The sequence below is a fragment of the Anas acuta genome, chromosome Z, assembly GCF_963932015.1.
Source record: "Anas acuta chromosome Z, bAnaAcu1.1, whole genome shotgun sequence".
NCBI lineage: Eukaryota > Metazoa > Chordata > Aves > Anseriformes > Anatidae > Anas > Anas acuta.
The window spans coordinates 33,480,833-33,498,989 of NC_089017.1; the positions used below are offsets into that span (position 1 = coordinate 33,480,833).

The 18,157-nt window shown below is 39.4% G+C and overlaps 1 protein-coding gene across 1 annotated transcript; it reads left to right on the forward strand.

The window, feature by feature from the left end:
• The first annotated feature begins 269 nt into the window (after nucleotides 1-269).
• LOC137848570 (uncharacterized) lies at nucleotides 270-17,215 on the forward strand. Its single transcript, XM_068667794.1, has 6 exons — nucleotides 270-413; nucleotides 4,771-4,878; nucleotides 7,585-7,785; nucleotides 13,543-13,647; nucleotides 14,159-14,198; nucleotides 16,933-17,215. Exons 1-6 carry the CDS (start codon nucleotides 314-316, stop codon nucleotides 17,213-17,215), a joined length of 837 nt encoding a protein of 278 aa, XP_068523895.1. The 5' UTR covers nucleotides 270-313.
• Nucleotides 17,216-18,157: the final 942 nt, after the last annotated feature.

The following is an 18,157-nucleotide window of genomic DNA, read 5'->3' on the forward strand; positions in this document are numbered from 1 at the left end:
GAAATGTAGCAAGAGTATCATATTTCACTTTTTTTTTTTCCCTACTGAAACAAGGAAATGTGGCATTTGTAAAATAACAAAACACTTCTAATCTTATGATTATTTCTGCTTTCAGGTATATGCATCTTTATATTTTTTCAGTGATAGTTAAGTCTTATATAACTTTGAGTTTCGTCTAGTTTTGGTCTCCTATTAATGCAGACATTAGCCACAGGAAACAGTGAGAAGAAACCTGATCCATATCTCACATTTTGCTTTCTTCAGGTGTCTTGTTTCCTAGTGAAGCTCTTACATTTTTATAGATTAAATATTTATGCACATGGTGTGGGAGGCTGACAGAAAATACCAGATGTTAACTCTCTCCTCTGTGGAAACATTGGCCCTGAGAAACAGACTAATTACAATGGATGAAGGTAATTTTGTTTTTTGGACATAATGCTTATTTAGTTTAAAATAAATAAATAAATATATATATATATATATATATATATATATATTTATGTTATGCTATGGCACACAACTCATGAAAATTGAAGGGGGGAGCTAGGTATCCTTTTTTTTACAAAACAGGGTATAAACAGGCTAACCTGTTTAGCCTGTAAATAGAAGGAAGCTGTAAATAGAAGGAAGTAAAGAACCCATTGTTATGAAGATAGGCACAAGTATCATCTACGGTTCTTGTGGTTATATATCCATACGTGGATGAGTATAGTTTTGAATAAACCTGATATTTTTTAAAAATCTGTCTTTCTAAACTAGGAATGCATGTATGTATGTTCTAATGCTAGTGACTAGTTGGAATGTTGTGTACTTGTTTTCATAAAGCTTAATGAAGTAAAAAAATTGACAGTCTCCTACGTAAAGCTGCTCTGGAATCTACAAATAATTTGTGAATTTTTAGGAAGAAAAAAAAAAAAGATTTAATTTTCACATCTCAACAAGTCACTGAGTATTATTTCAGCCACTACAAGTGACTGCGTGTCCTCATGGGTATGTACCGTGTCTCTATTTAGGCATGTTGTTTTAAGAAACACAAACCTAGAAAATGAACAGAAAATGAACAGAAACTACTGGAGAAGGGACAGATCAAAGGGCAGGGCTAATAACAGTGGCTTCTTATGAAGACTAAAAAATGGGTTTGGTAGTCCTAACAATAAAAAAAGCCATTAAGTTCTTGCTCGGAAAAGTTTGTTAAGAAATTGAAATTCTTCAGTTTGTTTGTAGAACAAGTAATAAACTTAATTCTAAGTGAAAAGACTTTCAGTTGGACAGTGAGCGAAAAACATAATAACTAAAAGGAGATTTAATACAAGATTAGAAAAGTGGTTTAAGTATAGCTAGTCCTACTTCATTTTCTAAAATTTAAGAGTATTTTCTTTTTACGTTTGCTCAGCTTCTCCTCTTTCAGCTGTTTATTTCTCCCCTGAAATAGCAATTCCATGTTTGCTGGAAAAGAAACAAACAAACCAAAAAAAAATTGCGAAGGAAATAATTTTACCAGAGGATTTTGTCTCAAAGAAGAACATGACAACAAAAGAACAAAATAGTCGATATACACTTTTTCAATTCTTGTGTTGTTTCTACTAGATTTTTGGGAGATTATATGTATCCTAGTCATGACATTAAAATTGTCATTAAATAGCACCATTGGCATTAAATCGCAACTTTTTTTTTTTCCTTTTTTTTTTTTTTTTTTATGAAATATCTCATATAAAATACTATTGTGAGTGTTCAAACTGATTAGTTGACTTTGGGCATTCAGTTTTTTTGATACATACTCTGAAGTGACCATATTCCGGTGTTACCAGGTAACTAAGGTTGAGCCTCAAAAATTAAAATGTCCAGTAACAACTGTCATTTTTAATTTGGAACTTTTATTGAAAATTTGTTTATGAGTATAAAAAAGTGAAAACAGAAGGCAAGATTATATGAGTTCTTTTCAAGGGTGTGTAATTAAAGAATATGTGAACATCTATGCCTATAAAGAAAGCAGGACTGTTTGCCTTGCCCCACCTTAGGGAAAAGGCTGATGAAAAACTGGGTGAGGGAAAGAGGAGGAAGATTTGTGGCTTTTTCTCTGTAACTTGAAGATCTTGTCCATCAGTCATGATGGAACAGTCTGTTCTTATGTAATGTTAAAGAACATAGTTGAACCTTTCCCACCTATATTAGCAAAAATATTTTGTTCTCAGATATAAAATACACTTCTCAAGCATAAGACAATTCAAATGCGTTAATAAAATTAAAATTAAAGGCATATTGCCATGATTTAAAGATGAAGAACACTCCATTCATTAGTCAGGCATTGGGATTTGCTTATTTGTTTGTTTGGTTGTTTTTTGTTTTTTGTTTTTTTGTTTTTTGTTTTTTTCTTTGTATCCTCTTCTTTACACCAATTTACTTTTATAGTGTAATTCAATAATTTTATTATTAATTTATCTGTACCCTTCTCTCATACCATAAACTCTGAGAATAACATGTTAAACACCACTGATTGTCAACTCTGTTAGGCAATGCCATTGGGCAAGTCTGTTGCTTAAGGCAGAGTAACCTGAGAATGATAGAGAAAAAATATGTGGTTTGACCAGAATGGATAAGCAGAAGTTTGCATAATGCATTTTTGTCTGGGTAGTAGCTTATAACAATGTAAACAAACCTGTAAAATACTATCAGAAGCTCCTTTTCAATTTACTTTCAGCGGATGAGATGGGATTATAAGAAAGATCGTTCCCATGGAATGAAAACCTATTGATACATGAATCTTCAGTTTAGCTATACCAAATATGAATTTATATAATTACAAAGTAACTGGACTCATTGTTATAACGGCAGGTTTTAATTCTGTAGAACAAGCTGATATCCATATGTTGCAGTGCTCAGTGAGAAAGAAGGACCGTACTAGTTTGTAAAACCACTCCCTTCTCATACCATACTATGAGAAGCATATGAGAAGCAGACACTATTCCATCCATAATCAAGAGGAGAGTCCCTAAATGGCCCTTTTCTAACCACCCAACTATGCTGACTGTTGCAACTACATTCTGGTGCTTGACTGCTTGTAGGAGTGATCAGCAGCTGCAATAAAAATGACAATTTCTGCTTCATTGTAAGCAACAAAGAGGAACAATGTGGTCTTGATTATCTGTGCCCATTTGTTCTGGACATAGTGAGACCTGTTATTCTGTACCCACATCAAGTTTCATAACTTATTTTCCAGTCATTATAGGTGGAAAATGTATTTCTGCCCAAGTCAAGGGAGTGGTCTTTATCTTTTGCTATGGTTCTTCTATTAAGCCTCATTTAAAAGATATTGCCATTAGTGCTAAAAATTCTCTCCCTGCCCTTCCTTGTCTTGCACCAGAGCACAGAGGGTGAGACAGATTATGTTCAGCTTTTTGATGTACTTATAAGAAAGCCTAACATATGTGCCTGCTTTATAGATTACATTGAATAGAAGAGAGCCTCAGCATCTGTGAAACAGTCCTGTAGCAAGAAACATTCGAGAATATTACTCTGACAGGCCTTCTACTCTAAGTTATTAAAACAATATTTGCTTTATATAATTTATATGCTCTTCTGACAGTGCAGCCAAATTGTTTGTTTGTTTGTATGTTTTTCTTTATTTTATGAGATATTTACTGCTACTTTCTTTAAAATAAAAGGGTAAAATTAGAGGTATTACAGACAACACAGGGGTGGGGCTGTTCATCAGATTTCTGCTCCTTGGAAATCACAGATTTCAGAAATTACTGTGAACGTTAAAAATCACCTCACAAATTCACTTGACAAAAATCAAAACATTCTATATTTTGACATATATGAAGTGTCATGCAATGAAACACATGAGAAATACATCAAATATTTATTTTCTGTCTTCTTTTTCTGCCATATCCTACTGCATTTATTGCACTGAGAAATTAATCTGGGTGAGGTTTATTATGATCAAATAGTAAGATACCAAACTATTTCACTCTGTACATTATTGATTTAAGTATTGCATTTTCAGAGGGAAGGACAGATATCATATGTTCCTGGTTGACTTTTCCACCCCTTTGCATCATCCTTTCTCTGATGTCAGGATCATCTCTCAGTAGGATAAGCTGTGTCTTGTGCTCCAGCAGTTCTAAGATACGTAACACACTTTCATAACTTGCAATTTAAATGAATGGCATATTTGATGATTTACAAGGATTCAGAGCCCTGGTCTGGATTGACTCTGAATGTCACCTGAAGCAATGGAGAACTCTGATTTTGAAAGTACAGGGTCACCTTACCTGTTTCTCTGTATCTCATTTGATACAGCATACAACATTGATAGCACAATTAGCATTATAATAAAAAGATTCATTAGAAATTGCTCTGCAGGGAACCTCTGGAGAAGCAAGCCTATACATCTACAAGACAGCTTTTACTTTTTAATGTCCCAAGAATTTCTATTGTATTTTATTTATAGTTCTTTTAATTTGAAAGGAGTTGAATTCGTTAATATTGTCGATGTAGTTAGTCTGCGTAACACATCCCAAGCTGCAGACTGAATACTGAGACATTATATTAAAACTAGTTCAAGATGTAAAAGAAAAGCATAACTAACCACTGGAATAAAAAAAAAAATAATAATAATAAAAAAGACTGTTTCAGAATATGTGATCTTTTTGTTTGTTTGTTTCTTTCCCTGTTTTGCATTTGTGTTTGTTGCTTGGACTTTTATATATATATATATATATATATATATATATATATATGTATGTATATATACATACTTTTGTTTAGATCAGCACTCATATTCTGAAGAAAGTATCCCACTTTCATTACTATCCTGGTTCTGGAAGAAGAAGAGGAATTTTGCATCTCCTGCTGCTAAAAGTCAAAGCAGAACAGGTAATTTTATCATCTTTAATCTGCATATATTCACACACACACCAAATGGTTAGAAAATCACTAAAAGGAATGTGCCATCATTATAATGAAGGTGTTGGGTTATATTAATCATCTGCCAACTGTTTTACATAATTAGAAGCATAGCCTGAGAAAAAGATGACGAGTTGTCACAGAATTACAGAACCATGGAATTTTGGGTTGGACCTTAAAGATTTTCAATCACCCTGCAATGGGCAGGGACACTTACCACTAGACTGGATTGCCCAAAGCCCCATGCAACCTGGCCTTGAACACCTCCAGGGATGGGGCATCCACAGCTTCTCTGGGCAACCTGTTTCAGTAGTACCTCACTACCCTCTGAGTGAAGAATTTCCTTCTAACCTCTACTCTAAATCTACCCTCTTTCATTTTAAAATCATAACCTCTAGTCCTAGCACTTCACACTTCGATGAAGAGTCCCTCCCCAGCTTTCCTGTAGGCCCCCTTTAGGTATTGGAAAGCCACACGGTATTTCTGACACAAGCCAGGGTGCTGCTGGCCTTCTCATCCATGTGAGCACACTGCTGGCTCATATTCATACGGCTATCCACCAATATCCCCAGATCCCTTTCTGACTGGCAGCTTTCCAGCCACTCTTCCCCCAGCCGATAGCATTGCCTGGGGTTGTTGCATCCCAAGTGCAGGACCTGGCACTCAGCCTTGTTTAGCCTGTCCTATTTGGTTGATGTTCTGAATAATTCCTTTCAGCGGATTTGGTTTAAAACCCATTTGCTCTAATTGCAGATAGAGAGCAGGACTGGATAGGATAGGATAGGATAGGATAGGATAGGATAGGATAGGATAGGATAGGATAGGATAGGATAGGATAGGATAGGATAGGATAGGATAGGATAGGATAGGATAGGATAGGATAGGATGGCATGGCATGGCATGGCAAGACAGAACAGAACAGAATAGAATAGTTTGGTTGGAAGGGACCATCAAAGATCAAGTCCAATTGCCTGATTATTTTAAGGCTAATCAAAAGTAAAGCTTGTTAATGAGGGCATTATGCAAATGCTTCTTGAACACTGGTATGCATGGGTCATCAACCAGCTTGTTAGAAAGTCTGTTCCAATGTTTGACCACCCACACAGTAAACAAATGTTTCCTGGTATCTAGTCTGAACCTCACTGGCACAGCTTTCTGCTATTTCTGCAAGCCCTGTCATTAGTTACTTGGGAGCAGAGAACGGCACCCCCATCTCCACTTTCTCTCCTTAGGAAGTTACGGAGAGCAGAGAGCCATGATGTCACCTCTCAGCTTTCTCTTCTTGGGACTGGACAAGCCAAATGTCCTCAGCTTCTCCTCACAAGACATGTACCCCAGCCCTTTTACCATCTTTGTTGCCCTCCACCTCCCCCCCGCCCCATTCTCCCAGTTTCTTTCAAGTACCCTAACCCCGTATTTTTATTTTGGAGACCAGTACACATGCAACTGAAAACACCATGTTAGACCAGACTGGAAATCTTTAATAAGCCACAAAAATTGGATAGAAGGTTGGGATCTCTTGCCTCTTAGAGTGGAGGCAGTGTGACTGAGCAAACAGGATGTATCTGATATTTGAAACATTATTGACACAGTCTTAAAAAAAAAGAAAAAAGAAAAAAGAAAAAAGAAATAAGAAATCTGTTCTGTCCTAACTGAACTGAACTCCAAGGATTCAGGCAAATTTTCAACCAAAATTCTTTGTTTTATATATATATTTCAACATGTGAGTGACAGGAAAAGAAAATAATAATAATAGTAACAATAATAAAAGAGCATTACTATAACTGTGACATATTAATTATTTTCAGACATGACCTTATACTGACACTAGCTGGCACATTGCCATTGCAATAGACCATCGTTGAGACTAGAAAACTAACAGTGTAACTCATTACTGTTTTTGTTTCTAATGTTTTACTACATACTACAACAGTCCTTTGTCCAGTTGGTTTTGTGTGCCAGCCCAACCTTCGTGTGTTATGGCCAGAAAATAGTGTTAGTTTCCAAGCTCTGTGCAGCTTGCTTGGAAAATTATAACACTGGATGAAGTAGTATGTGTTTTGGTGACTAAGTCTGTGTTCTTAAAAGCTCGACTTGCAGCAACTAGTCAGCCTAGGTGCGTCCCTAGGGAGTTTTGGGACAGAACAAGAATATACCTGCCACCTATATGAACATTAGTAATAACATTGCAATAGCTTGACAACTGTAAATAACACACTTGTTAAACACATAGCTCCACCTTTCCCTGCAGTTGGTTTGAGAACTAACAATTTGGGTAAACAAATGGGTTTGCCATTTTGCAAATCTGTGAAACCGAATCTGAATATGTACTAGTAAAGAAACAATACTTGCTTCTTTCTCAAAGATGAAAGTCAGGAACACTGAGGGCTTTTTTAGGTCTGACACAGCAGTCAACAGATGTAACCAATTCAAAATATAATCCTCAAATCAGACAAAAAGACAAAACCTATATGTTTGCTCTGATCCACTTTCAAAAAACTCACCTAGGTTCACTGCTAAACCGACTGACACTTTATAGTATTTTTATCCTAAACTCTGTTTGGATTGTGATCTTACAAAACTGTTATTGTGTCATGACATCAGTTCTTCAACCTCTTAGCTGAATACCTCCTCCTAGTGTTTTATTGCCAACCATCACTTCACTTGTTTTTCCAGATGCATGGGTACGAACAGTTACCCCTTCGTGCTCTTGTGTTCCTGACGATCCAGTAAGAAGTGAACCTCAACCTAAACCACAGAGCACCATTCACTCATCTGTTCCTCTCCCGGGCAGCGTTATGAATTTTTCAGGGGAGATACAAGAACATCCTTCATGTGTGATTAAAAGTGTAATGCTTGAAGAGACACCTGAGCAGGGTGAGCAGTGCTTTTTGAATTTCAGATTGAAAGCGTACTCTTTTCCACAAAAGGGCAGACTGGTACTCCATTATTATACTGTAGTCTCTTAACAGCAGAACTGAATAAATGTTATAGCTCATCTTGCATCATCAGTGCCAGCACAGGATGAACACGGGTGACTGTGAGTATGGTCTAGATGTGAGAGTTTCTCTCATGATACATCATATAGGTAATGGAACTTGTTCTTCAGGGCCTCATATACTGTAGATGCCTATTGGTCTATTAAAACCAAAGTTAGCAGGAGAACAGAACTAAATGTATTATGTTTTCTGTATCTGTAATTTCTACAACAAGGTGTATAACTTACCAGACTCTCTAAAAACTATCAAAAAATACAGTTGCAGTTATTCAGAAATAACGGCTGCCTAGTCTGTGTCATGTAGACTATTACAGCTATGGTTAAATGTTTGGGAATTACACTTATGAAATTACCCAGCTAATGTGTAAAAAGAAGGTGTTTTTGCCAAAGAATAAACAACAAGAAGAAAAAAATGGGATTTTCCTTTGAGGAAGGTAAATATTCTACCTAGGGATAGAGATCTCATAGAGTACCGTGTCATTTGAAGCACAAAAATGTTGTGAAAATTCAGCAGAACTGGGAGTCTTTAGCCAAAACAAAGAGAAAAGCCATGATTTTTAGCATTCATGAGTTAACTTATGGATATTCCCTGTGGACTACTGTAGGCTGAAGGGGAACTTTCCAGTCATTTCATCAAATGCTATAGCAAACTCCTATTTTTGCTTTTATTATTATTATTTTTTCCATTAGGAAACAACCCAATATATCTGATTTCCATTAAGGGTTTCAAGATTAACCTTTATGCTAAGCAGTAAAATAGAACCTATAATCTTGGCCTGCAACCATTGATGTTCTAGTGGCTGCTTTTGCCAAAAGTGGGGTTATGCAAAGTGGAGGGTTTTTTCAAAAATAACTGTGGTTTCAGGTAGTCCAATGTGGTTCAAAGAAAGCCAAATATGAATCAAAATATAGATCTGATATCTCAAAGTCCTTTCAGAAATAATTATTCTCTATATAATTTGACATGCACATTCTATACTGACATAATTCACAGAATAGAACCTTATATATATATATATATATAAAATGATGTACATAAAATATAGTGATGTGATTAATGAGTTTAAGAATTACTTGAGCTAAGGGTACTCTTCTTCTCCACACATTTATACAGTTACATATTTTAAAATCATCAAAACCGGGCTTTGGAAAACAAGACTTTAATGCTTGTATGGGAATAGAACCTGGTGATTCTACCTAGAAGCTGAATAAATTATATTTTAAAACAGTACATTCTGTAACAATGTACCTAATAAAAATAAAGTGAATAGACTGTAAAAAAAAAAAAAAAAAAAAAAAAATTGATTGTAAAACTTAAAAATAAAAAATCACTGTACTGTGATTTTCATTCACTGTGGTGAATGAATTTTGCTTTAGAAACTCAGAAAATGTAGCTCTACATCTAAACTTCACCACTGACCAAAAATCCTTACTTTCTGATAATTCTTTCACCCTATTTAAATAGTCAGAAGACTCCTTTAAGATGCTATTCTCATTTTTACACCAGAACACTTGGAGATGATGCTCATGTTGTGGGTTTTTTGTTTGTTTGTTTGTTTAATTTTGTTTTGTTTTGGTTGGTTGGTTGGTTGCTTGCTTTTTTCTCAGAAGGAGCTTTGCATGCATGTAATCACTATAGTACTTACTAACAAGTACCCCTCGGCACCCTCCCTTCATTTATATATATATATATATATATATATATATATATATATATACATTAATACTTAATTTCAGTGATATTGGGAAAAATCCAATATTTTGTTCTTTGACAGAAGCTGAGAGCCAAGTCTGGAGGGCACACTTAATTTCAGTCTATCTCTATTTTCTGGATCAGATACAAATATTCAAACCTCAAACATATAGAATCATAGAATCATAGAATATCCTGAGTTGGAAGGGACCCTTAAGGATCATCAAGTCCAACTCTTGACACCGCACAGGTCTACCCAAAAGTTCAGACCATGTGACTAAGTGCACAGTCTTCTTAAATTCAGACAGGCTTGGTGCAGTGACCACTTCCCTGGGGAGCCTGTTCCAGTGTGCAACCACCCTCTCTGTGAAGAACCCCCTCCTGATGTCAAGCCTAAATTTCCCCTGCCTCAGCTTAACCCCATTCCCGCGGGTCCTGTCGCTGGTGTTAATGGAGAAAAGGTCTCCTGCCTCTCGACACCCCCTTACGAGGAAGTTGTAGACTGCAATGAGGTCTCCCCTCAGCCTCCTCTTCTCCAGGCTGAACAGGCCCAGTGCCCTCAGCCGTTCCTCGTATGTCTTCCCCTCCAGGCCTTTCACCATCTTCGTAGCCCTCCTCTGGACACTCTCCAACAGTTTCATGTCCTTTTTATACTGTGGTGCCCAGAACTGCACACAGTACTCGAGGTGAGGCCGCACCAGTGCAGAGTAGAGTGGGACAATCACCTCCCTTGACCTACTAGCGATGCCATGCTTGATGCACCCCAGAACACGGTTGGCCCTCCTGGCTGCCAGGTCACACTGCCGGCTCATATTTAACTTGCTGTCTACCACGACCCCCAGATCCCTCTCTTCTAGGCTGCTCTCCAGCGTCTCATCGCCCAGTCTGTACGTGCAGCCAGGGTTTCCCCATCCCAGGTGCAGGACCCGGCACTTGCTCTTCTTGAACTTCATGCGGTTGGTGATCGCCCAGCTCTCCAACCTATCCAGATCCCTCTGCAAGGCCTTTCCACCCTCAACAGAGTCCACAACTCCTCCAAGTTTGGTGTCATCAGCAAACTTGCTCAAAATGCCTTCTATTCCTACATCCAGATCGTTTATAAAAATATTGAAAAGTACCGGCCCTAAAATGGAGCCTTGAGGGACCCCACTGGTGACCGCCCGCCAGCCTGACGCAGCCCCATTCACCATAACCCTTTGGGCCCTGCCCGTTAGCCAATTGCTCACCCATCGTATGATGTTTTTATTTAGCTGTATGGTGGACATTTTGTCCAGTAGGATCCTATGGGAAACCGTGTCAAAAGCCTTGCTGAAGTCCAAAAAAATCACATCCACTGGTTTCCCTTGGTCCACCATATGGGTGATCTTATCATAAAAGGAAATCAGGTTAGTTAGGCAGGACTTACCCTTCACAAACCCATGCTGGCTGGGACCAATGACTGCTTTGTCCCCCAGGTGCGCCTCAATAAGTTCAAGAACCATCTTCTCCATGATTTTACCAGGCACTGACGTGAGACTGACAGGCCTATAATTGCTACGGTCTTCTTTCTGACCCTTCTTGAAAATCGGCACAACATTTGCCAGCTTCCAGTCTACCGGGACCTCTCCAGATTCCCAGGATCGTTGAAAGATAATTGAGAGAGGTTCCGCGATGACGTCCGCCAGCTCTTTCAGCACCCGGGGATGAATCCCATCCGGACCCATGGACTTGTAGGGATCCAGGTGGAGTAGCAAATCCTGTACACGTTCAGGGTTGGTTGGGAGTTTATCATCCCCACCGTCCCGGTCCTCCAGCTCAGGGCACCCTGGGTCCCGAAGTCCATCATCGGCATTGAAGACAGAGGCAAAGAAGGCGTTAAGCGTCTCTGCTTTGCCTATGTCATTGTCTGTGACGAGACCTTCCCTATCAAGGAGCGGCCCTATGTATTCTTTAGTTCTCCTTTTTCCATTCACATATCTAAAAAAACCCTTTTTATTTTCTCTCACAGACACAGCCAGCTTCAACTCTAGGTGTGCTTTAGCCACACGAATTTTCTCCCTAAAAACACGAACAGCATCCCTGTATTCTTTCCATGACACCTGGCCCTCCTTCCAGTAGCGAAACACTCTCTGTTTCCACCTAATCTCCATTGGAATGTTCCTGGTCAGCCACGCCGGTCTCCTGCCCCGCCTGCCTGACTTGCGATATTTAGGAATTGCCTGATCTTGTGCTTCTAGGAGGCATCGCTTAAAGAATGACCAGCACTGGTGGACATCGAGGCCTTCAAGAGCAGTTTCCCAGGGGACCTTGCTGACTAGTTCCCTGAGCAGCCTGAAGTCCGCTTTCCCCATATCCAGGGGTGAGGTTTTGGTGGCACTTTTCCTTCTGTCACCGTAAATTTTGAACTCAACCACTTCATGGTCGCTATGACCGAGGCGGCCACCAATCACCACATCTCCCACCAGACCCTCTCTGTTTTCTAGCAACAGGTCTAGGAGGGCACCTTTCCTATTTGGCTCCGTTAGCTCCTGCACCAAGAAGTTATCATCTAGGTGCTTCATGAACCTCCTGGACTTGCTCGTGTCAGCCGTGTGGCACTCCCAGTTAACGTCAGGCAGGTTGAAGTCCCCCATAAGGACAAGGGGAGTTAATCTCGAGGCCTCTCTTAGTTCTGTAAAGAATAACCTATTGGCGCTATCGTCCTGGCCAGGCGGTCTGTAATAGACTCCCACAACGACATCCCCTTTATTCGTTCGTCCCTTGATCCTTACCCAGAGGCTCTCAACTTTGCCATCGCCGACCTGAAGTTCCACACAGTCCAGCCCCTGCTTCACATACATCGCCACCCCACCACCTCGCCTACCCTGCCTGTCCCTCCTGAAGAGCCTGTAACCATCTATCGCAACACCCCAGTCACAGGACTCATCCCACCAGGTTTCACTTATGCCGATGACGTCGTAGTTGCGGGACTGGGCCAGAACTTCTAGCTCATCCATTTTATTCCTCATACTGTGTGTGTTCGTGTAGAAGCACTTCAGGTGCGTCTCCTTACACTCAGCACCTTGTGGATCTGACCGAAGGACCTCACTGGCACACAGCCCCTCTGATTCTAGCGTACCATCCCTTAGGTCTACACCGGCGTGCCTGGTTTTAGCCCCTTCCCCCTTCGACTCTAGTTTAAAGCCCTATCTATCAGCCCTGCCAACTCCTGACCAAAGATCCTCACCCCTCTCTGAGAGAGGCGCATCCCATCCGGTGCCATCAGGCCCGGTGTAGCATAGACCTTCCCGTGATCAAAGAACCCAAAGTTCTGCCGGTCACACCAGTCTCGAAACCACGAGTTTATGTGAACAGCACGCCTTTCAGCTTCGATCCCCCTATCGGAAGGACAGAGGCAAACACAACCTGCGCCCCTGATCCTCTAAGTAGTCGCCCCAAATCCCTAAAGTCTCTTTTGATTGCCTTCGGACTCCTCGTTGCTACTTCATCGCTACCAGCCTGAAAGACCAGTAGCGGGTAGTAGTCAGTGGGCCATACCAGGCGCTTGACTTTCTTGGCAAAGTCTCTCACCTGAGCCCCAGGGAGGCAGCAGACTCCCTACGGATAGGGTCAGGCTGACAAATAGGACCCTCTGTTCCCCTAAGGATAGAGTCTCCCACAACAATAACCCTCCTGTCTTTCTTGATGGAGGCAGTCCTGAGGCGTGGAGTCGACCTCCTCGCCCTAGGCATCCTCCTGGGAACACTTGCTACCTCTGTATATATTACATCCTTGTTCTTTTTGTAGTTGTCTTAATGATTCCCTGATCTCCAAATCTTTGCTATCAATTTTACTCATTCAAAATTCTATTGGTCCCAACAGAATAAGCATATGCCATATTTGAATCCAATTATTTAATCAAGAGAATCAGAGAATTGCAATGATTTGATGATTTTTATTTGATTTTAAATTTATTTTTTTACAGATGAGGAGGGAAAATTTTGGCTGCACAAAGTTAGAATGAGTATAAACAAGTGGTCACTACTGAATTCCCTGATTGGATGGAGTGAAAACAGACCTCTAGAAAAAGGTATATTTGTATAGTAAATATTATTCTTATTTTCTTGATCACATACTGTGTTACATAAATGTAGAGGGTGTTTTTTTTTTTGGTGTGTGTGTGTGTTTTCTGGGAGATTTTATTTTTTTTTTCCTGTTTCCTTTATGTGAGCTTAGAATTCTGAATCCAGCCAAATAGCTTGGATTTATACAAGTTACCATTTTAATTAATCAGAACCCAATCTCTTTTGACTTTACACGTCTTTCAGTTAATTATTATATTTAGACAAGGATTATGGTACTCAATAATTTCCTAATAAGAAGTTAATTATTGTGTTAAGCCAGTCAGAGATGTCTGATTTGATTTTTTATTTTATTTTATTATTTTTTATCTTACTGTGATCTAAAATGGGTCTTTCAAAATAACTTTTAAAGGTAGTTGTGAATGAGGCTTTAAAGTGTCCTATTCTTAGCTGTGATAAAAGTTAGTTTTATTAAGAGGTAGCACTTTTCTGCATATTTTTTTAAGTTTTCATTTGTAGCTTTGGTAGAAGTATTTCGCATCAGACTACTCATGGACAAGTAATTGTCAAACAATATAACTATGTATAATGCTGTCCACAAGTCAAAGCTGACAAATCAGAGTTGCTAAAACTCCTTTCCCAAGGATCTGTTTCCTTTGCTATCAAAAAGGTATGTTTTAAGATGATACTTGTTGTTCTATGCAAAAATTTTAGAATATAATATGTAGATCTTTATTTGCTGTGCATTTTAATTCTAGCTGTTAGATATAACATCCAGTTCCTTGCTTCCAGTCAATAAAGTCATTTTTGTTATAAAACAGATCAAAATACATCTGGAATTTGTTCTGATGCTGATCACAAACTGACAGAGCTTGAAGAATGCAAAACCAAAGAAGTGCCATATATTCCATACAAATTAGCTACATGTTATATCATCAAGGTAAAAAGCAAAACAAAACATATATATATATATATATATATATATATATATATATATATATACATATATATATATATATATAAAACAGTGTGAATGAATAATTTGCCATCTTAGGCAATGTCCTGGTTTCAGCTAGAATAGAGTTAATTTTCCTCCTAGTAGCTGTCAGGGTGCTATGTTTTGGATTAGGATTAGAAGAGTGTTGATAACACACTGACGTTTTAATTGTTGCAGAGCAATACTCACTTTACCTGGTAAAACTGCCCCCAACTGGGAACTACTACTACTCCTAATGTGTACAAAACAAGTGATGCACAATATAATTGCTCACCACCCGCTGACTGATGACCAGCCTATCCCTGAGCAGCCGGCACCCACATCCTGGCCAGCCACCCTATATATTGTTTAGCATGATGTCAGATAATATGGAATACCCCTTTGGCCAGTTTGGGTCTGTCCCCTCCCAGCTCCTGCTGCACCCCTAGCCTGCCTGCTGGCAGGACAGAGTGAGAAGCTGAAAAGTCCTTGGCTTGGTGTAAACACTGCTCTGCAACAATTAAAACATCAGTGTGTTATCAACACTCTTCTCATCCTAATTCAAAACATAGCACTCTACCAGCTATTAGGAGGAAAATTAACTCTATCCTAGCTGAAACCAGGACTTATATAATCAGATACTTAGTTGCTTAAATTTGAGTGTTTCTGGTAGGTGTTTGAAGGTACAAAACAAAATAACACACTTGTAACTGGAGGATTGAGAAAAGCCATGTCTTCCTGTATGTTTTGCATTGATCCTGGATTGCTAAAAGTAACTTTTGACTTGCTGTGTGAAGTTTTGTTGCAATTTCAGCATTTCTGGTACCATTAGTAAAAAGCTCAATAGCCTGATAAGGCCTGCTGATTGTTATCCATTATTGACATTTCATGTTGGCAACAATAAAGTAGCAGAGAATTCCAAGAGCAATCAAAGAGGACTTCAGGGCCTTGGGGTGAGTGGTTAAAGGATCAGAGGCAAAGGTTGTGTTTTCTTCTTTTCTTCCAGTAACTGAAAATATTGAACAGGTAGACCCAGCCTGATGAATACATGTCTCTAAGGTGGATGCCAGTGGCAGAATTTTAGGTTTCTCAATCATGGGATGGTCTACACAATGCTGGGCCTATTGGTGCCTTCTGGGGAGCATCTTTCTCAGAAGGGAAAAAGGGTATTTGTGAAGAAGTTAACAGGGCTGATAGATAGAGCTTTAAACTAGATTTGAAGAGAGAAAGAGGTAAAAATGGGCTTGCCAGTGATAAGCTATGGAAGGCATGACAAAATTCGATGGACTCCATAGTAGTAAGATCCTTCAGTCTGCTCCACTAGGTGTTAGGTACAATGAAGAACACTTTAATGTTTCTACACCAATGCACACAGCATGAGGAACAAGCAAGAGGATCTAGAAGTCTTAGCTCAGTACCAGATATACAACATCATTGGCATGAGAAAAATGTGATGGGAACAGTCCTGTGACTGGCATGTTACAATGGATGGTTATAGGCTCTTCAGAAGGCATAGGCAAGGTAGGCAAGGTGGAGAAGGTGTCACTGCATGTAATGGAGGGTCTGTATCTGTACAGAGCTTGCAGTTGATGATGACACAATTGAGAACTTTTGAGTAATAATTAAGAGACAAGCAAATAATGCAGACGTTTTTGTGGTTTCCTACTATAAAGCACCCAATGAGGATGACAACACCAAGGAATTAAAGAACTCTAGATCAGCCACTCTTGTCCTTATGGATTAATTCAGCTTGCTATATGTTAACTGGGAATACCACACAGATAATACAAATGGGTCCATGAGATTCCTAAAACACCTTGATGATAACTTCTTGGTACAGTTACTAAGGGAACCAATTAAGAAGGGTGTTCTCCTAGATAAGTTTCTTGTAAAAAGAGCATATCTTGTGGATGAAATGGTGACTGGTGGCTGTTTTGGCAATAGTGACCGTGAAGTAGTTGAATTTAAAAGCTTTGGTGACAGGAGGAAAATGTCAGTACCACCAATGCCACCAAAATGTCCGTACTTGGTATGAGGAGAGTAGAATTCATGTTGCTCAATGAACTAGTTAGTAAAGTCTCCTGTGAAACTCTTTTTGAAGTTGTTAGTGCTGATGTCTCTTTAAGAACCACCTTGTAAGAGTACAGGAACAGGCAACTCCAAAATGTTGGAAATCAAGCAGATGGGGCTGAAGATTGGCTTTGTTTAGCAGGGATCTTCTAGAGCTTGGTCAGAAAAAGCAAGTGTATGGCCATTGGAAGTGAGGTTGGGCAAGATGTAAGGACTTGTGACATGCTGTTGACTATTCACATTGTAGGGAGAGAATCCATGTGGCCAAAACTCAATTAGAGTTGAAGATGACCAGTACTGTGGGGGAAAATAAAAAGGACCTTTTAAAGGATGTTAACATCAAAAGGGGATGCATCCCCTTTGGTCCATATTGGACCACTGTTGGTCCAATACTTGATGAGGATGGTCACCTCACAAATGGACATATACACAAAGCAGAGATGTTTAATGACTTCACTTCCTTTGTTTTCAACACTGAAGATGGTCCCTGGGAGCCCCAGAGCCGCCTTAGAGAACTGTGGCTGCAGTAATGATAAACTCTCAGACAACTCCAAATGTGGGATTTGCTGCTCCAGCTGGATGCATAAATCTATGGAGACCAATGGGATTCACCCCAAGTTACTCTGAGGGCTGACTGATGTCATTTTGAGAGCTCTCTCAATTATTTTTCAATGGTCTTGGGAATCCAGAGAGGTCCCAGTCCACTAGAAGCTGGCAAATGTTGTCTAAGTTTTCAAGACAGGTGAGAAAGAAGACCGTGGTAACTACAGGCCTGCCAGTCTACTTCAGTGCCTGGAAAAATTGTTGAGAAGATTATTCTGGGAGTTACTGCAAAACACCCAAAAGACAATGGAACCATTCGTCTCAGTCAGTACATGTTCAAAAGGGAAAAGTCCTGTTTAATGAACTTCATTTCCCTTTATGACAAGGTTACCCACCTAACTGATCAAGGAAAACCAGTTGATCTAATTGTTTTGACTTTCAGCAAAGCTTTTTATACTGTTTATCACAGTATCCTTCTAGATGAAACATCTAGTGTACAGCAAGGCAAATACATAATATGATGGGTGAACAATTGGCTGATGGGTAAGGCTTAGTTATAAACAGAAGAATTATAGTAAATGGGGTTACATCAGGCTGGCAGCCAGTGAGTAGTAGGGTTTTGCACAATTCCATTTTGGCGTCAGTTCTCTTCTGTGTTTTCATAAATGACTTCTGTAGGAAGAACTACTTCTAGTCTGCAGGACTCAAATGTATACTAAGTTTGTACTCTATACTAAACTGGGAAGAGCTGTTGACTCCTTCATGGATAGAGTCCTTGCAGAGCGATCTTAGCAAGTTAGAGGGATGGACAGTCACCAACTGCATGAAATTTAACAAGAGCAAGTGCTAGATTCTGCACCTTGGAAGGGGAAACCCCTGTATACACTGGGGTATGAGAGGCTGGAGAGCAGACACACAAAAAGGGATCT

Coding starts and splice junctions, on each gene's coding strand:
- LOC137848570 (XM_068667794.1), top strand. CDS start 314: ATGCACATGGTGTGGGAGGCTGACAGAAAATACCAGATGTTAACTCTC. Junction 7,786..13,542: donor TGAAGAGACACCTGAGCAGG/GTGAGCAGTGCT, acceptor ATTTTTTTACAG/ATGAGGAGGGAAAATTTTGG. Junction 14,199..16,932: donor ATCAGACTACTCATGGACAA/GTAATTGTCAAA, acceptor TTCACATTGTAG/GGAGAGAATCCATGTGGCCA.